At 44.1% G+C, this 23,251-nt stretch overlaps 1 protein-coding gene across 5 annotated transcripts in view; it reads left to right on the forward strand.

Annotated features, from left to right (window-relative positions):
- arhgap17a (Rho GTPase activating protein 17a) overlaps positions 1-23,251 on the forward strand; it is a 215,293-nt gene that overhangs the window by 112,098 nt on the left and 79,944 nt on the right. For all 5 annotated transcript variants that reach the window (XM_078558484.1, XM_078558485.1, XM_078558486.1 and 2 more), the window contains exon 3: positions 10,964-11,068. In XM_078558484.1, the coding sequence (XP_078414610.1) occupies positions 10,964-11,068 (105 nt within the window). The remainder of the gene's footprint in view (positions 1-10,963; positions 11,069-23,251) is intronic.

Consider the following 23,251-nt stretch of genomic DNA (forward strand, 5'->3'; position numbering starts at 1 on the left):
TGCTCAGTCTTGAGTTGCTAGATCTGTCTGAAATCTATCCCATTTAGCACGGTGATAGTGCCACACAACACGATGGAGGATATCCTCATCGTGAAGGCGGGACTTCGTCTCCACAATGACTGTGTGGTGATCACTCCTACCGATACTGTCATGGACAGATGCACCTGCGGCAGGCAGGTTGATGAGGATGAGGTCCAGTATGTTTTTCCCTATTGTTTGTTCCCTCACCACCTGCCAGAGACCCGGTCTAGCAGCTATGTCATTTAGGACTTGGCCAGCTCGGTCAGTAGTGGTGCTACCGAGCCACTCTTGATGGACATGGAAGTCCCCCACCCAGAATACATTCTGTGCCCTTGCCGCCCTCAGTGCTTCCTCCAAATGGTGTTGAACGTGGAAGAGCACTGATTCATCAGCTGAGGGAGGGTGATACGTGGTAATCAGCAGGAGATTTCCTTGCCCATGTTTGACCTGATGCCATGAGTTTTCTAAAAACCTCAAGTCGTGGTAGTCTTATTACTTCTTAATTCAGGGCACTGTCAGAGATTAATCACACCGAGGCATCATCTCGTACGTAGAAACCCCATTTGTTACTTATGCACAAGGGAGACAGCACAATGAGAGCTACTGTACAGTCTCGTAGCAGAATACACACAGACTTGTTAAAAGCATTTTTACAGCTAATCAGTAAGTTTTGTAACAAACCTATCCGTATATTTGCATAAGTTAACCGACCAATCCATGTTCCAGTAACTTTCCCTTTTCCTCACAATAGATGTTTGGTTACTCAGTTGCTTATCACAACCCTGATTGCATTCGGCCTGAGAAAAAAAAATGGAATGTCTCAAGGCTCATCCTGCAACTGTGGTCAGGCAAGATTGTATTCATCTCAAGGTTGCAGTATTTTTCTCTTAAGCCTAGGCGTACAATCAACTTCTCATTAACCCTTCCAGCACCAAATGGGCTCCCTGCAGTTGCCCAGGCCACCACAGCACACATCTCGAAAGAAAATACAAGTTGCAAAATAGTTGTGACCGCGGGATCAAGTTTCCCTTGTGGATTTGACTTGCCTGGCACACATCATCTGCCACATCATAACGGGTTTACTCTTCCTATTTCTTGTGTCCTTATGTTTAATTTGCAAGGGGTGGCCAGTTAATAGTAGTAAGAGTTTCAACTCCATTTTCCACATCTTTTATTGTATTTAATTCTGAAATTTCTACAGTATTTTGACATTATGAAATGTCATATTGTACCAACCTTTGCAATATTTCTTTGCCTTAAAAGCTTTCCTGAAAATTTATATCAAGTTTCTATATTTGTATAATCCCAAAAAAGGAGATCTATGTGTGGAGGCAGAGGGCGTGGCTGAAATACTAAGTGAGAACTTTGCATCTGTCTTTACCAAGAAAGAAGTTAGTGCCAAAGTCATAGTGAAAGAATGGGGTAGTTGAGATACTGGGTGAACTAAAAAATTGATAAAGAAGTATTAGATGGGCAAGCTCTCAAATTTGATACACTGCCAGGATCAGATGGACTACATCCTCAGATGTTGAGGGAAGTAAGGGTGAAAAGCAGAGCTACTGGCCATAATCTTCCAAACTTCCTTATATATGGAGGTGGTGTCAGAGGACTGGAGAATTGCAAATGTTGCTTACACAGTCAAGTGTGGATTACTTGGGAAAGCAAAGGTATTGTTAAAGGCAAATTTGAGTTTGTTGGTCAGGGTAATGCCATTGATGGGGTTCAAAGACTTCCAAAAAACATTCGAGAAAGTGGCCCATAATAGCATGCCAGCACATTTGAAGCTGAGAGAATAAAATGGATAGTGACAGCATGGATACGAAGTTGGCTGAGTGCTGGTAGCAGAATAATGGTTAATGGTTATTTTTCAGATTGGAGGACCTTTTACATTGGGATTTCTCAGAGACCACTGCCTCTCTTGATCTGTATTCATGACTAAGGCTTGGGTATACAGGGCACAATTTCGATATTTGCAGATGACACAAAACTTGGAAGTATTGTGAACTGTAAGCAGAATAGTTATGAAGTAAAGTCAATATAAGGAATGGGAGCACAAGTTAACGGCCCTCTCTTTCCATAAGACCATAAGACATAGGAGCAGAAATTAGGCCATTCAGCCCATCGAGTCTGCTCCGCCATTCAATCATGGCTGATAAGTTTCTCGACCCCATTCTCCCGCCTTCTCCCCGTAACCTTTGATCCCCTTACCAATCAAGAACCTATCTATCTCGGTCTTAAATACAATCAATGACCTGGCCTCCACAGCCTTCTGTGGCAATGAATTCCACAGATTCACCACTCTCTGGCTAAAGAAGTTTCTCCTCATCTCTGTTCTAAAAGGTCTTCCCTTTACTCTGAGGCTGTGCCTTCGGGTCCTAGTCTCTCCTACTAATGGAAACATCTTCCCCACGTCCACTCTATCCAGGCCTTTCAGTATTCTGTAAGTTTCAATCAGATCCCCCCATATCCTTCTAAACTCCATCGAGTATAGACCCAGAGTCCTCAAACGTTCCTCATATGTTAAGCCTTTCATTCCTGAGATCATTCTCGTGAACCTCCTCTGGACCCTCTCCAGGGCCAGCACATCCTTCCTGAGATACGGAGCCCAAAATTGCTCTCAATATTCTAAATGTGGTCTGACCAGAGCCTTATAAAGCCTCAGCAGCACATCCCTGCATTTATATTCTAGTCCTCTCGAAATAAATGCCAACATTGCATTTGCCTTCCTAACTACCGACTCAACCTGCAAGTTGACCTTAAGAGAATCCTGGACTAGGACTCCCAAGTCCCTTTGCACTCCAGATTTCTGAATTCTCTCCCCATTTAGAAAATAGTCTATGCCTCTATTCTTCCTACCAAAGTGCATGACCTCACACTTCCCCACGTTGTATTCCATCTGCCACTTCTTTGCCCTTTCTTCTAACCTGTCCAAATCCTTCTGCAGCCTCCCTGCCTCCTCAATACTACCTGTCCCTCCACCTATCTTTGTATCATCTGCAAACTTAGCCAGGATGCCCTCAGTTCCTTCATCTAGATCATTAATATATAAAGCGAAAAGTTGTGGTCCCAACACTGACCCCTGCGGAACTCCACTAGTCACCCGCCGCCATCCTGAGAAGGACCCCCTTATCCCCACTCTCTGCCTCCTGCCAGATAGCCAATCTTCTATCCATGCTAGTACCTTGCCTCTAACACCATGGGCTCTTATCTTACTGAGCAGCCTCCTGTGTGGCACCTTGTCAAAGGCCTTCTGGAAATCCAAGTAGATAACATCCATTGGCTCTCCTCTGTCTAACCTACTCGTTACCTCCTCAAAGAATTCTAACAGATTTGTCAGGCATGACCTCCCCTTGATAAAACCATGCTGACTTTGCCCTATTTTACCATGCACTTCCAAGTATTCTGAAATCTCATCCTTAATAATGGATCTAAAATCTTACCAACGACCGAGGTCAGGCTTATCAGCCTGTAATCTCCCATCTTTTGCCTCACTCCCTTCTTAAACAGGGGGGTTACATTAGCGATTTTCCAGTCCTCTGGGACCCTCCCTGACTCCAGTGATTCCTGAAAGATCACCACTAACGCCTCCACTATCTCTTCAGCTATCTCCTTCAGAACTCTGGGGAATAATCCATCTGGTCCAGGTGATTTATCCACTTTCAGATCTTTCAGTTTTCCTAGCACCTTCTCCTTGGTAATGGCCACCATACTCACCTCTGCCCCCCAACTCTCTTGAACTTTGGGGATGTCACTCGTGTCTTCCACTGTGAAGACTGACGCAAAGTACCTATTCAATTCCTCCGCCATTTCTTTGTTCCCCACTACTACTTCTCCAGCGTCATTTTCTAGCGGCCCAATGTCCACTTTTGCCTCCCTCTTACCCTTTATATATCTGAAAAAACTCTTGCAATCTTTTTTTATATTACTGGCTAGTCTACCCTCATATTTAATCTTCTCCCTCCCTATTTCTTTTTTAGTTGCCCTCTGTTGATCTTTGTAGGCTTCCCAATCCCCTGGTCTCACTGCTCTTCGCCGCATTGTATGCTTTCTCTTTAGCTTTTATGCTGTCCCTGACTTCCCTTGTCAGCCATGGTTGCCTCGTCCTCCCTTTAGTATGCTTCTTCTTCCTAGGGATGAATTTTTGCTGTCTCCCAAAATACTCCCAGAAACTCCTGCCATTGCTGTTCCACTGTCTTTCCTGCTAGGCTCAACTCCCAGTCAATTCTGGCCAGCTCCTCCCTCATGCCTTTATTCAACTGTAATACCGTTCCATCTGATTCCAGCTTTTTCCTCTCAAATTGCAGGGTAAATTCTATCATATTATGGTCACTTCATCCTAACGGTTCCTTCACCTTAAACTCCCTTATAAAATCTGCCTCATTACACATCGCTAAATCTAGAATTGCCTGTTCCCTAGTGGGCTCCACCACAAGCTGCTCCAAAAAGCCTTCTCGTAGACATTCCACAAATTTCTTTTCTTGGGATCCACTACCAGCCTGATTTTCCCAGTCTACCTGCATTTTGAAATCCCCCATGATCACTGTAACCTTGCCTTCCTTACACGCTTTTTCTATCTCCTGGTGCATCTTGTGCCCCACATCCTGACTACTGTTCGGAGGCCTGCCCATAACTCCCATTATGGTTTTTTTACCTTTGCGGTTCTTCAACTCTACCCACACAGATTCTACAGCATCTGACCCTACACCATTTCTTGCTATCAATTTAATTTCATTTCTTGCTAACAAAGCAACCCCACCCCCTCTGCCAACCTGCCTATCTTGTCGATAGGATGTATATCCTTGGATATTTAGCTCCCAGTCCTGATCCCCTTGCAGCCATGTCTCCGTAATGCCCACCACCACATCATACCTGCCAATTTCAATCTGTGCCACAAGCTCATTTACCTTATTTCGTATACTGCGTGCATTCAGATACAACACCTTCAGTCCTGTATTTCCCGTCCCCTTTCTCATTGTCGTCCCTTTATCTGATGTGCTTGAAGTTAGATTCCTAGCCCTTTCCAAACACTCTGTCCTATTTTGTGTTCTGGAAACTTTAATAGCCTCTCCTGGGCTCTCCTTTCTTTTCAGTTTTTTCATAATTTTCCATGAAGTTGAATCCACCCCCCCACATGCTAACCTGCTACTTTGTTTCCCATTAGTCATACTTCTTGGAGTTTTACCCTTCCCTCCACACACACACACACCGCGCCCCCCCCCCCACCCCCCCACTTTCTAGTTTAAAGTCCTGTTGACCACCCTATTTACCCTTTTTGCTAGAACACTGGTCCCAGATTGGTTCAGGTGGAGACTGTCCCAACGGTACAGATCCCTCTTGTTCCAATACTGATGCCAGTGCCCCACGAAATGGAACCCCTCTTTCCCGCACCACTCCTTTAGCCACGAGTTTACTTCCCTTATTCTCGCGTCCCTATGCCAATTTGCACGTGGCTCGGGTAGTAATCCGGAGATTGTAACCCTTGAGGACCTGTTCTTTAATTTAGTTCCTAGTTCCTGATAATCCCCAATCAGGTCCTCTTTCCTAGTCTTACCTATGTTATTTGTCCCGACGTGGAACACAACAACTGGATCTTCCCCCTCCCTCTCCAATATCCTTTCAAGCCGGTCAGAGATGTCCCTCACCCTGGCTCCGGGCAGGCAACATACCATGCGGGACTCTCGATCCTGCTTACAAAGGAAGCTATCAATTCCCCTAATTATAGAATCCCCTACAACTACCACTTGTCTTTTTGGTCCCCCCTCTTGAATGGCCTCCTGTGCCATGGTGCCGTGGTCAGCTGGCTCATCCTCCCTACAGCCCTCTTCCTCATCCATACAGGGAGCAAGTACCTCATACCTGTTGGACAAGGTCAAGAGCTGAGGCTCCTCTGTTCCTGAACACAGGATCCCTCTACCTGCCTCACTTGCAGTCACACCCTGCTGACCCTGACCAGGGCAAGGGATTAATCTAGTGAACCTTCACTACTGTATCCAGTGCAAATATATCCTTCTTTCAATATAGCGACCAAAACTGTGCATTCTATTCCCGGTGTGGCCTTGCCAAAGCCCTAAAATTGTAGTAAAACTTTGCTTTGATAATCTAATCCCCTTCCAATAAGGGCCAACATGCAATCTGCCTTCCTAATTACTTCCTGTACCATCATGCTAACTTTGTTTTTTGTACAAGTGCACCAAAGCCCTTCTGAGCATTGACAGGTAGAAGTTTCGTGTCTTTTTAAAAAAAATATTTCGTTTTTCTAATCTTACTATCAAAATGAATGACCTTTCACCTGCCCGCATTATACTCCATCTTGCTTACCTCTCATTTAATCTGTCTATACCTCTTTGTGGCCTCCTTGTATCCTTATAGCTTGCATGTATCACCAGCAAACTTAGATGCATTACTTTCTGTGTCTTTGTCCAAGTCATTAATATAGATTGTAAATAGCGAAGGCCCCAGCACTGATCCTTGCAGCACTGCACTAGTCACAGCCTGCCAACATGAAAATGCCCTGTTTATGCCTACTCTTTGCTTCCTGTTTGTTAGCTAAATCTTTATCCGTAATATATTCCTCCCAATTCTATGAACCCTTACCTCGTGTATTAAACTTTTGTGTGGCACCTTATTGAATACGTTTTGGAAATTCAGGTATACCATATCTGCTGGTTTCCATTTAACTATCCTACTAGTTACATCCTCAAAAAACTAGAATAAATTTGTCAAACATGATTTTCCTTTTGTAAAAAATCAACTTAACTTTGTCTGATCATACTGTGATTTTCTCAGTGCATTGTAAAGACTTCCTAATTAATAAATTCCAGCATTTTCCTGATGACTAATGTCAGGCTAACTGGCCTGTAGTTCCCAGTTTTCTCTTTTTTTTCCCCCCGAATAGCAGCATTTGTGAACTTAGATCCATAGGAACCAATCTAGAATCTAAGGAATTTTGGAAAATCATAACCAATGCACCCACCATCTCTGCAGCTATCTCTTAGAACCCTAGGATGTATACCATCAGGTCCTGGGATTAGTCAGATTTTAGACCCTTGAGTCACTCAAATACTTTTTTCTACTTATATTGACTACCTTAATTCCCTTACTCTTATTAGCCCCTAGATTACCTTCTATTTCCAGTATTTAACTTGTGTCTAATACTGTAAAGACAGACACAAAATTTGTTCAATGCATTTGTCATTCCCCATAATTTCTCCTGTCTCTGCCTCTACGGGACCAATGTTTACTTTAGCTACTTTCCTTTTTATATGCTTGCAAAAGCTCTTACAATTAATTTATATTCCTGGCTAGTTGACTCTCTCATTCTATTTTTTAACCTTTTTATCAACTTCTTGGTGACCCTTAGCTGGTTTCCAAAACACTCGGAATCCTCAGACTTAGCACTTTTCTTTGCAATATTATAAACCCCTTCTTTTAATCTAATACCATACATAATCTCCTTTGTCAGCTGTGGATGTATCATCCTTGCTGAGTTTTTGTTTTTCAATGAAATTTTATACTTTTATTGAACATTTGGAATTTAAAAAAAAACTTTTTCCCACTGTTTATTTACTGTCACAGCTTTTATTCTATTTATCCAATCAATCTTAGCCAGCTCTTGCCTCAGACCTATGAAAATGGCTTTATTTAAGTTTACGATTCTTGTTTATGATTGGAGTATTTCACTTTCAAACTTAATATGGAATTAATTAATGAGCTTGCGAATTAACCCTTTCTCATTGCACAATACTGAATCTAAAATAGATTTATTCCTAGTTAGTTCTACAACAACTTGTTCCAGAAAACTCAAGAAAGCAATTTACAAACTCATCTTCCAGACTACCTTTGCCAATTTGACTTGTCTACTTTACATGAAGATTAAAGTCCCCTAAAATTATTACATTGCCTTTGTTTACAACTTCTTGTTTAATACTCTGTCCATCGGTATAACTACTGTTAGGGAGCCTATAAATTACTCCCATCAGCGATTCCTGACCCTTGTTATTCCTGATCTCTATCCATACTGATCGATCTTCCTGATCTTGTGAGCCAAGAACCTTTTTCACTAATGTCCTTCACTATCAGGGCTACCCCTCCTCTTTTCCATTCTGTCTGTCTTTTCAAAATGTTATGTACCCTGGGACATTTATTTCCTGACCTTGGTCACCATGTCTCTGTAATGGCAAACAGATCCAAACCATTTATCTCTACTTGTACCACTAGTTCATCTATTGTATTGAGGATCCTTCACGGATTCAAATAAAGAGCCTTTAATGTTTTCTTTTTATGACTATTTTCTGCATGGACCCTACTCGCTAATGAACTATTACCGTTAAACTCACTCTCTTCGTGTCCTATTCTGGTTGTGTTTGCGCACATTGCTATGCTGTTCTGTTGTCTCAACTTTTCTCTTTGGATTTCTAAATCTTCCTACACCCAACCCCTTCTTTCCCCATGCCCGCAATAGCTACAAGCTTTATCCACAGCCCTAGTTATTCAATTTAGCAGGATGATGGTCAAAGCCTAGTTTAAGTGGAGCCCATCCCAGTAGTGCAGCTCCCTCTTTCCTAAGCACTGCTGCAGTGCCCCATGAATCAAAATGCTGCCTTCTCACGCCAATCTGAGTCATGTGTTCAATTCTCCAATCTGCTTGATCCTATGTCAATTGGTGCAGCTCTGGACCTCAATCCAGAGATGATTACCTTTTGAGGTTCTACATTTTAATTTGGACCCTAACTCCTCAAACTCTCTTAGCTGAACATCATTCCTTGTTGTACCAAGTCTTTGGTTCCTATGGACCATGACAACTGGATCTTCCCCCACCCACTCAAGTTTACCTCTAGCCGCAAGGAGACGTCCTTAACCCTGGCAGCGGGTAGACAACCTAACCTTTGGAGCTCCAGTCTGTAGAGAGAACAGTACCTATTCCCCAACAATATTTTTCTATTCATTTCTACATTCCTTTTCGCTCCCTCAACTTGAGTCCTGCACCATGGTGCATAGTCAGTTTTTTCATCCACCTGCAGTCCTTGTTCTCATCCAAACGGGTAGCAAGTACCTTATACCTGTTGGTCAAAGTAAAAGACTGAGGCTTCTCCATCGCTACATGCTGGATCTCCATACCTGCTTGACTCTCATTCTCCTGTCCCTAACCATTGGTCAACTGTAAAGTTCTACTTTACCTGGATGGTGTGACTGCCTCGGGGAACAAGTGTCCAGGTAACTCTTCTCCCCCGTCCCTGAAGCCCCACAGTGTCTGAAACACGGTCCAGTTGAGCAGCTCTGAGCCAAAGTTGCTCAAGCTGAAGACACTTATTGGAGGTATGGTTGTCCGAGACTGCAAACATTCCACAGATTCCCATGTTTTGCAGTTACTGCGCACCGTCATCCCTGCCATGTCTGCCTACCCATATTTAATTAGTCAATTAGTTGCTAATTCAGTAAATAATAGCCAGTTACAGTCTCTAAACTTGGAGACAGAAGAACACTTACTGGAGAAAAGAATAAACAGCAGCAGCACCTTCCTGCTCTGCACCAAATTCCCGACTTAGCACCCGGTTCACAAAGCACACTGTCCTTTCTCACTCTGTGTGGTAGCAAAACCTGTCAACTTTTATTGAGAGCTTATGACTCACACCCAAGTTACAGATGCTAAGTCAGCTTCCTGCTACAGTAATTAACACTTATTCAGGCAGCCACTTCTTAATGCAGCGAGAATGATAACCTGGAACACACTGCCTGGGAGTTTGATGGCAGCAGATAGAATCATGGCTTTCGAAGGGAATTGGATAAGCACCTGATGAGGAAAAATTTGCAGGGCTACCAGAGAAGATTTAGGAGAGTGAGACTAGCTGAGTTGCACTTGTAGAGAGCCAGCAAGGGGCAAATGGCCTCCTTATGTAATGATTCTATGATTAATAAATGCAGAAGAGATAACTGTCAAGCAGTTTCTGTTAACCAGGTAGCTTAACTAGCTTGCAGTTTTAAAGTTCTAAGTCAGAGTCTGTCTTATCAGAGAGATCCCAATTACACTGAATTCCCGACTTAGCATTCAGTTCATGAAATCTGTTCTCGATCAGTTCGTGCTTCCCTGCTCGCTTCAGGAGGATATAGCCAGGCTGCTGGAATGCCGGGACACATGGCAGTTGAAATTTAACACATTAAATGATACATTTTGCTAGGAAAAATGAGGGGAATAAATGTAAAATGAAGGATGCAATTTTAAAGAGGATGCAAGAAAAGAGAGACCTGGGGTAAGTGTGCTGAAATCCTTGATGGTGGCAGGGCAGGTTGAGAAAGTAGCTACAAAAGCTTTATAAATAGAGGCAAAGGATACAAAACGAAATTATGGTCAACTCCTATAAAATGCGGGTTCAGCCTAAACTACTGTATTTTGTCGTTGGCCCCCACCATACTTTAGGAAGGTTGTAAAGAGTTTAGAGGGTGTTGGAAATGGTTTCAGAGATGAAGGACTTAGTTACATGGATAGATTGGAGAAGCTGGGGTTGTTCTCGTTAGCAAAGTTAAGTTTGAAAGGAGATTTGATAGAGGTGCTCAAAATCATGAGGTGTCTCGACAGCATGATCCTATTGGCAGAAGGGTTGAGAATCGGAGGATACCGATTTAAAGTGATTGGCAAAATGAGCAAAGGTGATGAGAAGAGAAACTTCTTAATGCAGCGAAACTGATAACCTGGAACACACTGCCTGGGAGTTTGATGGCAGCAGATAGAATCATGGCTTCCCGAAAGGAATTGGATAAGCACCCGATGAGGAAAAATTTGCAGGGCTACCAGAGAAGATTTAGGGGAGTGAGACTAGCTGAGTTGCACTTGCAGAGAGCCAGCAAGGGGCAAATGGCCTCCTTATGTAATGATTCTATGATTAATAAATGCAGAAGAAACTAAGAACGACTAAAATATGATGTTTGCTTTTTGTTTCTGGTTTAGATTGAGAAACGCATGGATACAATAAGAATTATTTCCCATAATACCTACAAGAGACTGGCTGCATGTTTGCAGGTTCAGCAGGGCACAGAAGTGGAGAAACGATATGTAAGTAATACTCTTTCACACTCAACAACAAGAGTACAGCGGAAGAGATGTGCCCACAGATTTTTTGCCCTTATTACATTGAACAAAATTTAGAAAGTATTTGTGAATATGAGCTGCATTTCAGTCCTCTATTTAAATATATTTCGGGGAGGTGATGGCGTAGCGGTATTGTCGCTTGACAAGGGTCCCAGGGTACCAGAAACCCAGGTAATATTCTGGGGACCCAGGTTCGAATCCTGCCACGGCAGATGGTGGAATTTGAATTCACCAAAAACCTTCAATTGGAAGTCTAATGATGACCATGAAACCATTGTTGGTTGTTGTAAAAACCCATCTGGTTCATTAATGTCCTTCAGGGAAGGAAATCTGTCGTCCTTACCTGGTCTGGCCTACATATAACTCCAGACCCACAGCAATGTTGTTGACTCTTAAATAACCTCTGAAATGGCCTAGCAAGTCACTCAATTGTATCAAACTGCTATAAAGTCACAAAAAAGAATGAAACCAGACAGACCACTCGGCATCGACCTAGGTACCGGACACGGCAATGGCATTGTTAGCCCTGTCAACCCTGCAAAATCCTCCTTACTAACATCTGGGGGCTAGTGTCAAAATTGAGAGAGCTGTCTCACGTACTAGTCAAGCAACAACCTGACATCATCACCCTCACAGAATCATATCTTACAGATAATGCCCTGGACACCACCACCACTGGCAGGATAGACCCAGCACAGTGGTAAACAGTTGCCCTGGGAGTCCTCAACATCGACGCAAGGTCAAACATGGGCAAGGAAACCTCCTGCTGATTACCATGTACCGCCTTCCTTCAGCCGATAAATCAGTGCTCCTCCATGTTGAACACTACTTGGAGGAAGCACTAAGGGCGGCAAGGGTGTGGAATGTACTCTGGGTGGGGGATCTTCAATGTCCATCACCAAGAATGGCTTGGTAGCACCACTACTGACTGAGCTGGCCGAGCCCTAAAAGACATAGCTGCTAGACTGGGTCTGTGGCAGGTGGTGAGGCAAACAGCAAGAGGGAAAAACATTTTTGATCTCAACCTCACCAATCTGCCTGCCGCAGATGGATCTGTCCATGACAGTATTAGTAGGAGTGAGCTCCGCACAATCATTGTGAAGATGAAGTCCTGCCTTCACATTGGGGATACCCTCCATCGTGTTGTGTGGCACTACCACCGTGCTAAATGGGATAGATTTCAAACAGATCTAGCAATTCAAGACTGGGCATCCATGAGGCACAGTGGGCCATCAGCTGCAGAATTGTCCTCGGACACAATCTGAAACATCATGGTCCGGCATATCCCCCACTCTACCATTACCATCAAGCCAGGGATTCAACGCTGGTTCAATGAAGAGTGCAGGATGGCATGCCAGGAGCAGCACCAGGCATACCTAAAAATTAGGTGTCAACCTAGTGAAGCTATAACACAGGACCACTTGCATGCCAAGCAGCATAAGCAGCAAGTGATAGACAGAGCTAAGCAATCCCACAACCAACGGATCAGATCTAAGCTCTGCAGTCCTGCCACACCCAGCCATGAGTGGTGGTGGATAATTAAACAACTCACTGGAGGAAGAGGCTCCACAAATATCCCCATCCTCAATGATGGAGGAGTCTAGTACATCAGGGCAAAAGATGAGGCTAAAGCATTTGCTACAATCTTTAGCCAGAAGTGCTGAGTGGATGACCCATCTCGGCCTCCTCTGGAGGTCTCCAGTATCACCAATGTGTCTTCAGCCAATTTGATTCCCTCCACCTGATATCAAGAATTGTCTGAAGGTACGTGATACTGCAAAGGCTATGGGTCCTGACAATATTCCAGCAATAGCACTGAAGACCTTTGCTCCAGAACTTGCTGCGCCCCTACACAAGCTGTTCCAGTACATCTACAACACTGGCACCTACCCGGCTATGTGGAAAATTGCCCAGATATGTTCTGTACACAAAAAGCAGGACAAATCCAACCCAGCCAATTACTGCCCTATCAGTCTACTCTTGGTCCATCGGTAAAGTAATGGAAGGGATCATCAGCAGTGCTGCCAAGCAGCACTTGCTTAGCAATAACCTGCTTGCTGATGCTCAGGTTGGGTTCCGCCGGGGCCACTCAGCTCCTGACCTCATTACAGCCTTGTTCAAATATGGACAAGAGAGCTGAACTCCTGAGGTGAGGCGAGAGTGATTGCCTTTGACATGAAGACCGCGTTTGACCGAGTGTGACATCAATGTTCACCATTCGCGACTACTCAGAAATTGAAGCAGCCCATGTCCGAATGCAGCAAGACCTGGACAATATCAAGGCTTGGCCTGACAAGTGGCAAGTAACATTCGCGCTACACAAGTGCTAGGCAATGACCATCTCCAACAAGAGAGAACCCACCCATCGACTCTTGATGTTCAATGGCATTATCATCACTGAATCTCCCACTATCAAAATCCTGGCGGTTACCATTGACCAGAAACTGAACTGGACTAGCTATATAAATACTGTGGCTACAAGAGCAGGTCAGAGGCTAGGAATTGTGTGACGAGTAACTCATCTCCTGACTCCCCAAAGCCTGTCCACTGTCTACAGGGCACAAGTCAGGAATGTGATGGAATACTCCCCACTTGCTTGTATGGAGTGTAGCTCCTGCAACACGCTCAAAGCTTCACACCATCCAGGACAAAGCAGCCCATTTGATTGGCACCACATCTACAAACATTCACTCCCTCCACCATGACGCACAGTAGCAGCAGTGTGTACTATCTACAAGATGCACTGCAGGAATTCCCCAAGGCTCCTTCGACAACACCTTCCAAACCCATGACCACTTCCACCTAGAAGGACAAGGGCAGCAGATAATTGGGAACACCGCCATCTGGAAGTTCCCCTCCAAGTTACTCACCATGCTAGCTTGGAACTATATCGCTGTTCCTTCACAGGTCAAAATCCTGGAACTCCCTTCTTAACAGCACTGTGGGTGTGCCTACACCACATGGACTGTGCAGATCAAGAAGGCAGCTCACCACCATCACCTCAAGGGAAACTAGGGATGGGCGATAAATGCTGGCCCAGCCAGCAAAGCCCACATTCCGTGAATGAATAAGAAAAATATATATATTATTCCTGACCCTCCGTAAACAGGAACCCAATGCAGCTATACAATGAGTTACCCTTATTCCACTGAATAGTGGCAAAGATAATGTATTTAGTCATCCCAATGTTTAACTGGAGGAAATTTCATCTCATCTAGGATTGGATACCAGATGAGCAGTCTGAAAACAGAGGCAGTGGAGAGAAGTGGAGAAATGGAGCCGGGTGGTATCAGCGTACATGTGGAATCTGATAATACACCTTTGAATGATATTGCTAAGGAGAAGCATGGGATTAAAAATGGGAGGAACTAAATAATAAATCCTTGGGGGACTTGGTAATTTGCAGAGGTGAAAAGATAAGCTATTTTAAGGAATCTGTGGCTGTGGCTGCGGCTGGGCAGTAGATTAGATAGGTCAGTTGGGCAATGGAGAAGAGGTGTTGGAGAAGGATGGTGTGGTCAACTGTGTTGAGTGCTGAAGACAGGTCAAAAAGGATGAGGAAGGATATTGCATCACAGTCACAGGCACAGCAGATATCATTTCAGAGAGCATTTCAGTGCTCTACTAATGGCAGAAACTTGATTGAAGAGTTTGAAAGTGGAGTTGCGTGCAAGATGGACACAAATTTGGGAGACAACAATATGTTCGAGGACTTGGGGAAGAAAAGGATGTTGGAGGTGCCAGGATGATTTCAAAGACATATGGTCCAAAGGTGAGTTTTTTGAAAAGGGTATGATGACAACAATGTTAAAAGAGAGGGGAAACCATTCAAAATATTAGGCAATATAGAGGCTAAGAAGAAAAGTTGGGTGATCAGTTCAATAGAAATAGAATCGAAAGCAGGACCTGGGCCCCATGGACAAGATGAACTTGAAGGGGGTTTGAAAGATGATTGGAGAGAAACTTGGACAATTATATGTAGATTTGAGTCTTGGGCAAGGAGGATCCTTGGAGAAAACTTGGCTTGGCAAGCAAAGGGAACGAAGGAATGTATCAGAGGCAGCCAAACAGATGATATCATTCTTGGCAACAATGAAGTCCGTAAGCTCCTTGCACTTGGAGAATAGGTGGAAAGAGCAGATGAAAAGGATCTACACAAGAAAAAGGAACAGGGCTATGCCTGGTGTTGTTCCTGGCATGCCTTTCTGCACCCTTCTTTGAACCAGAGTTGATCCCTTGGCTTGGTGGTAATGGTAGAGTGGGGGAGAGGCCGGGCCATGAGGTTACGGATTGTATTCGAGTACAATTCTGCTGCTGCTGATGACCCACAGCGCCTCATGGTTGCCCAGTCTTGAGTTGCTAGACCTGTTTGAAATCTATCCCATTTAGCACAGTGGTGCTGCCATGCAACATGATGGAGGGTATTCTAAATGTGAAGACGAGATTTGTCTCCTACAGATTGTGTGGTGTCACTCCTATTGATACTGTCATGGACAGATGCATCTGTAGCAGGCAGGTTGGCGAGCATGTGGCCAAGTATGTTTTTCCCTTCTGTTGGTTCCCTCGCCACTTTCCACAGACTTAGTCTAGTAGCTGTGTCCTTTAGGACTCGGCAGCTCAGCCTGTAGTTGTGCTACCAAGCCACTTTTGGTGGTGGACATTGATGCCCCCCACCCAAAGTACATTCTGTGCCCTAACTACCCTGAGTGGTTTTTCCAAGTGGTGTTCAACATGGTGTTCATCAGCTGAGTGAGGGGGTGGTAGATGCTAATCAGCAGGAGGTTTCCTTGCCCGTGTTTAACTTGATGCCATGAGATATATTCGGCCCGGAGTCAATATTGAGGACTCCCAGTGTAACTCCCTCCCGAGTGTATACCACTGTGCTGCCACTCTGCTGGGCCTGCCCTGTCGATGGGATGGTGATGGTGATGATGGTGTCAGCGACATTGTCTGTAAAGTATGATTCTGTGAGTATGACTTTGTCAAGGCTGTTGCTTGACTAGTCTGTCAGACAGCTCTCCCAATTTTGGCACAAGCCCCCAGATCACAGTATCTTTACAGTGCAGAAGGAGGCCATTTGGCCCATCGAGCCTGCACTAGCTCTCTGAAAGAGCATTCCACCTAGTCCTCCTACCCTGCCTTATCTCCCTTATCCCCGTAACCTTGTGAGCACATGCTCTTCAGGTAGCAATCCAATTTCCTTTTGAATACCTTTATTGAACCTGCCTCCACCACCCTTTCAGGTAATTTGTTCCAGACTCCAACCGCCTTCTGGGTGAAAAAAATTTTCGTCACATCATCTTTACTCCTTTTGCCAATTATTTTGAATCTGTGCCCTCTAGTTCTTGATGTATTCATGAGTGGGAACAGTTTCTCACTATTTACCCTGTCCATACCCCTCAGGATCTTGAATACCTCTATCAAGTCTTCTCTCAGTCTTTTCTCCAAGGAAAAGAGTCAAATGTTAGTAAAGAGGACTTTGCAGGGTCAACAGGGCTGAGTTTGCCATTGTCATTTCCGTTGCCTAGTTGATGCTGGGTGGTCCATCCAGTTTCATTCCATATTGACTTTCCAGCAGTTTGATAAACTGAGTGCCTTGCTGGGCCATATCAGAGGGCAAATAAGAATCAACCACATTGCTGTGAATATAGAGTCACATGTAGGCCAGACCAGATAAGGATGGCAGATTTCCTTCCCTAAAGGGCATTAGTGAGCCAGATGAGGTTTTTTAGGCAATTGACAATGGTTTCATGGTCACCATTAGACTCTTAATTCCAGATTTTTATTGGTTGAATTCAAATCCTACCATCTGCCGTGGTGGGATTCGAACCCAGGTCCCCAGAACATTACCTTTGGTCTCTGGACAAAACATGTGACTCTTGCATCTGAGGCACACATCGTGACCTCATGAAAACTGTTCATGAAGGTTAATGATTATCCTGATGCTGCCAGACTGGAGTCTGTACTTTGTGGATGTTAAGTAGTTATCGTGACCCATGTTGGAGTCTTTTCACCCAAGTGCAATTGCAATGGCCTTTATTTTGTGGCTGAATTTTTGGTAAAAGTAATATTCTTCATTGAACAAGCAGCCTTTCATGCCTCCTGCAGCGTTATTTTGTCTCCACTTTTGAGACTGAACATTACTGCTTATTAGCTCCCACTTCTCCCATGCATGATGTTGAGTGATGGAAGTTAAAGATGAGCAAAAATCAGTGCTGCCTTTGCTTGCCTAGGGATGTAGTAGCTCATATTTGCCACAATCTCTGTGAGGAACTCATGCCACATGGGCTTGCAGGGCATCCAGTGCAGTTGTTCTAAAGGTTGACGCCGCACACAACTTTTTTGCCAGCGAATCCTTCCAGGGTTCTACTGGGGAGCACTGCGGAATCTCACAATCGGCGACACGTAAGTGCACAAAGTAGGTGACCAGTGCCCTTTTCAGTAAAGCTCACCATTATGTGCAGTTCCACATGGATGAAGCAAGCCAGGCTGCCAGAGCTGTGGGATTCGCTGCGATCTCAGGCTCCCCATAAGTGCAGGATGCCATCGACTGCACACGTGGCCTTGAGAGCTCCCTGGTAGCTGCCTGTGAGTTTCATTGATAGAAAAGGATTTCGCACTCTAAACGTCCAGCTAATCTGTGTTCACAGAAAGTAGATTATGCATGTTTGTTCTCGGTACCCAGGAAGTTCTCCCGACTCTGAAATCTTGAGTCACTCACAGATACCACAGATCTTTGAGAGCCCTCGGCGCTGAGAGGGTTGGCTCCTCAGTGATAAGGGGTGTCCCCTCAAGACATGGCTAATGACGCCCTTTCGTCATCCACAGAGTGCACTTGAGGGGAGATACAATGCTGCACATTCAGCCACAAAGCCCTTAATAGAGCAGACTATCGGCCTCCTAAAGATGCGTTTCAGATGTTTAGACTGATCAAGCAGGGCTCTCCAATACTCAGCACAGAGGGTGTCCCACATCATTATTGTTTGCTGCAACCTGCACAACTTGTCACTGCAAAGTGGGATGTTTTGCCACAGGCAGACATGGAGAAGCTACACATCCCTTCATACGAGGGGGACTTTGAAGGGGATGAATTTGAAGAGGGCGAGGATTCAGATGAGCCACATGAGGATGTAATTGCATGGGCATGATGTGGAAGGTGCGCCCATGACAACCTCATAGCTACAAGAAACCAGGAGTATTAAGGTTGTTGTGAGCTCAGTTTTCTTCATGCTTAGATACAAAGGGAGACAGCAAGACTACCTTGTTATCTTCAGCATCTCGCAAAAGGTCATCAATCTCACAATGATAATGGAGGGAGCATAAGTCACCTTCAACCATAATGATAGGGTCATCCTTAGAAGGCACAGTAGCCTAGGAGCATAAGACTGCTGTGTAATGGGATAAGCACTCCACTAGTGCATACCCTTAAGCATTGTGCATAGTGCAACCCTTTCAAACATGACACACACAAGTCAGTGGCCATGGCATCCTTCAAGAGGCAGAGACACTACTGCATACACAGATGTACTCTTGTCAGTATGACAGAAGCTTAGCAAGGCAGCTCTAAGAGGAAAGATGTTTGTCTATGGTTATCGCTTAATAATCTGAAGACAGAGCTACATCCAGATAGTACCATCTCTCCAAATGCCATCTCTTGTGCATGATAAATGCAGAAACCATGTCTTGACACTGAGGCCCAAGGTGCCATTGGACATCAGGATGCAGTGACCTGTCACACGATAGCATGGACGCAAAGCTGCGAGTTAGGTTAGCATTGTACTCAGTGGTTCAGCAAGACCATGTGATTATTGACAAACACTCATTACACTGCATTTGTTGGAAACCTGCCAAATTTACGTCCTGCATTGTCTTGGCATCTGGCAGAGATGTGGCCCAGTCAGTTTTGACGCAGCGATCAATAATAACTCATTCCTTTTTATAGATACTGATGAGCACTCAGGAGATGTACCAGAGCATCGCTTTCATACCATTACAGTCATCGACATTGTCTATCTCACAAAGGTCAATCCTTGCTATGAACACTAAGTCACTGATTGCAGAGTCATGTAATGAATTCCATATAGATTGGCAATCTGTGACCTCAGAGGGATTCTGTCAAGTAACACTAGTCAGCCGTTTAGAAGCAAAGTAACATCCTTAGAGGTAATTGGATGGCTTTATCAGGATAAGTGCACGCCTCTGACATCTCACGCACAAAACCATCTAGCAGACATTTGAAATGTCACTGAGTGGAACCAACTTCCACCGCTCAGCATCGTGCATGGGAGGAGTAGGAACTAATAAAGGAGTAATGTTCAGTTTTAAAAGCGGAGACAGAATAACGCTGCAGGGAGGCATGAGAGGCTGTGTGTTCGATGAAGAATATTACTTTTACCAAAACGTCAATCATAAAATAAAGGCCATTGCAAACTGCGTTTGGGTGAAAAAGTTCCAACATGGGTCTCAGTAAATACATAACATGCGCAAAGTACAGAGTTTAGTCTGGCAGCATCAGGATAATCATTAACCTTCAGGAACAATTTTCATGAGGTCACATAATGTGTGCCTCAGATGCAAGGGTTACATGCGTTTTGTCCAGCCATCATTTTCATATTGGAAGTGCCTTTGCTCGTGTTGCTGATGTGGAACTAAAGGCGGCTCACTGTGATGAGATTGAGTGAGACTACATGGAACTGAGGGACAAGATGGGAGATAATTGGGGGAGCGGAATTTTCTACCCTTGAATGAACGCAGTACCTTGCACCACATTAGCCGTTCAATACCTGAGACTTGGAGAGAGATAAATGCGAAATATATTTACAATAGTGCATATTATATACAGTGAGTGAACACCCGCTATTGTGCATTCAAAACAGACCGGAGGTGTCCCGCAAAGCAAGTCACCCAGACCTGTCCGCAAGCATGAACCAGACCTTCCGGTCACTTGCCATTTCAACACACCATCCTGCTCTCATGCCCATATGTCCGTCCTTGGCCTGCTGCAATGTTCTAATGAAGCCCAACGCAAACTGGAGGAACAGCACCTCATCTTCCGATTAGGCACTTTACAACCTTCTGGACTGAATATTGAGTTCAACAACTTCAGACCATGAACTCTCCTCCATCCTCACCCTCTTTTTTCTACATTTGTTTTTATTTTTTAATCCATTTTTATTTTATTTTCATTCATTTATCTGTGGTTTTATCCCGTTTTTTTTTTTAATCACACCCCCCCCCCCACCCCGCCCCCCAACCCCATCCCCTACAGGGCCATCTGTTATTTGTTCCATGATGTTCTTTCACACAGTGCTACCCTTGTTCTGCTATTATCACATTCTGCTTTCATTATGCCACTATCAGCACCTTTTTTAGCACTAACGGCCACCATTAACATTCCCTTTGTCCTTTAGTTCGTGATATCTTTGTCAATCCCTCCTTTGTCCCCACCTATTGCTGGCCTTCTATCCAGCTCCAACTGCCCCACCCTACTTTAACAGTATAAATTTCATCACATTTCCACTTCTCTTCAGCTCTGAAGAAGGGTTATACGGACTCTAAACGTTAACTCTGTTTCTCTCCTCACAGATGCTGCCAGCCCTGAGTTTTTCCAGCATTTCCTGTTTTTGTTTCAGATTTACAGCATCTGCAGTATTTTGCTTTTATTTACTTTAGCTGCTCTCTTCCTTTTTATATACTTGTAAAAGCTCTTACAATCTGTTTTTTAATCTCCTGGCTAGTTTACTCTCCTATTTTTTCCCTTTTTAATCAACATTTTGGTGGCCCTTAGTTGGTTTCTAAAGCACTCCTAATCCTCAGACTTGCTACTGTTCCTAACCCCTTTTTTTTAAATCTAATACTATCCATAACTTCCTGTGTGAACCATGGATGGATCTTTTCTTGCTGTATTTTTATCTTTTAATGGAATGCATTTTTGTTGAACATTTTGAATTGTTCCTTTCAATGTTTCCCACTATTTATTTACTGCCATACCTTTTAGTCTATTTGCTGAATAAACCTTAGCCAGTTCTCTCCTCATAATTATGTAACTAGCTTGTTTAAGCTTTAAGATTCTTGTTCGTGATTGGAGAATGTCACTTTCAAACTTGACATGGAATTCAGTTGTATTTTGATCACTGTTTCCCAGTGGATAAGACTACTAATTACCTCTGCCTCATTGCACAACACTAGGTCTAAGATAGATTTTCCCCTCAGTTCTACAATATATTGCTACTGGAAACTGTCACGAAAACATTTGACAAACTCATCTTCAAGACCATCCTTGCCAATTTGATTGCCCCAGTCTATATAAAGAGTAAAGTCTCCCACAACTATTACATTGCCTTTGTTACAAGTTTCAATAATTTATTGTTTTATGATTTGTCCAGCAGTATTGTTAGATTGCTTTTAAGCTATGCTCATCAGCATTTTCGGATGTTTGCTATTCCTAATCTTCACCCACACTGATTCTACTTCATGATTTTCTGAGCCTAGATCCTTTCTTACTAATGTCCTTATGTTGTCCTTTACTATCAGGGCTATCCTTCCTCCTTTGGCATTCTGTTTATCTTTCTAAAATATTATGTACACCAGAATATTTATTTTCCAACCTTGGTCACTTTGTAAACATGTCTCTGTGATGGCAATTCAGCCTAAACAGTTTTTCCCTATTTGTACCACTAGTTCATCTATCTTACTGTGGATTTGCACATTCAGATAAGAGCCTTTTATTTCATTTTCCTATTACTATTCCCTGCATGAATGTTACTCAATGATGTAGTATTACTGTTAAACACTCAGTCCCTTCCTGTGCCACTCTGCATGTTTTTACCCACATTGCTACACTGTTCCGTTGCCTCAATTTTTCTTGGGCTTCTAAATCTCCCTTCACATGAACCTTCCCACCCACTTCTGTTAGTTTAAAGACCTGCCCCATAGTCCTAATTAAACAATTGGCCAGGATGCTGGTCCCACCCCAGTTTAAGTGGAGCCCGTTCCAATGGAATAGCTCTCTTTTCCCTAAGTACTGGTGCCAGCGCCCCATGAATCAAAGCCCCACCTTCCCATACCACTTTTTGAGCCACATGTTTAATTCTCTCATCTGCTTGACCCTATGCCAATTGGCATGTGGCTCAAGTAACAATCCAGAGATGATTACCTTTGATGCTATGCATTTTAATTTGGACCCTAATGCCTCTAACTCTCTCAGCCGAACATTATACCTGGTTCTACTTGTGTCTTAGGTTCCCATGAAGACCACAATAACTGGACCTTCGCACTCCAAGTTTGTCCCCAGCCCAGAGGAGTTATCCTTAACCCTGGCACTGGAAGGTACCACAACCTTTGGAGCTCCTGATTGTGACTGCAGAGCACCGTATCTACCCCCGCGACTCTACTGCCTCCTATCACTACCGCATTCTCTTTCAATCCCCCACCATTCTGCACCATGGTCAGTTCCAGTTCACTCATCCACCCTGCAATCCTTCGCCTCATCCAGCACCCCCTACCTCTTGGTCAAAATCATTGGCTGAGGCTTCACCATCACTGCGTGCTGGTTCCCCATACCTGCCTGACTCTCAGTCACACACCCCTGTCCCTGACCATTGGCCAACTCTAAAGTTCTGCCCAATCTAAGGAGTGTGACTGCCTCCTAGATCAAAGTGTCCAAGTAACTCTCCCCCTCCCTGATGTCCCACAATGCTTTTAACTCTAACTCCAGCTCAGCAACTCTGAGCTGAAGCTGCATACGCTTACTGAAGATTTGGTTGTCCGGGGCTACACTACGTTCCACAGGTTCCCACATCTTGCCATCATGGTACGACACCATCTTCCTTCCTTCCTCTTTTTTTCCTTCCTTCCTTCCTTCCTTCCTTTTTTTTTCCTTTTTTTGTTCCTTCCCCCGCGTCATCTCCACTCCATGCGTCCCCTTACTTACTCCCTTTAAGGACACAGTTGGTGCTGGGGAACAGAAAAGTCAGGGTTTATGTTTGCATTCCAGGCTAATCTGCAGTTTTGGAGAAGAACACAAGACCCAGTGGTGTTTGATGATGGGCCTGGTAATGAATGGCTAAACTAGTTGTGCATTATTTATGTATAATATATGGCACAGAAACAGGCTATTCAGCCTGACTAGTTTATGCTCCACTTGAG

Source organism: Cetorhinus maximus, chromosome 15, assembly GCF_964194155.1.
Source record: "Cetorhinus maximus chromosome 15, sCetMax3.hap1.1, whole genome shotgun sequence".
NCBI lineage: Eukaryota > Metazoa > Chordata > Chondrichthyes > Lamniformes > Cetorhinidae > Cetorhinus > Cetorhinus maximus.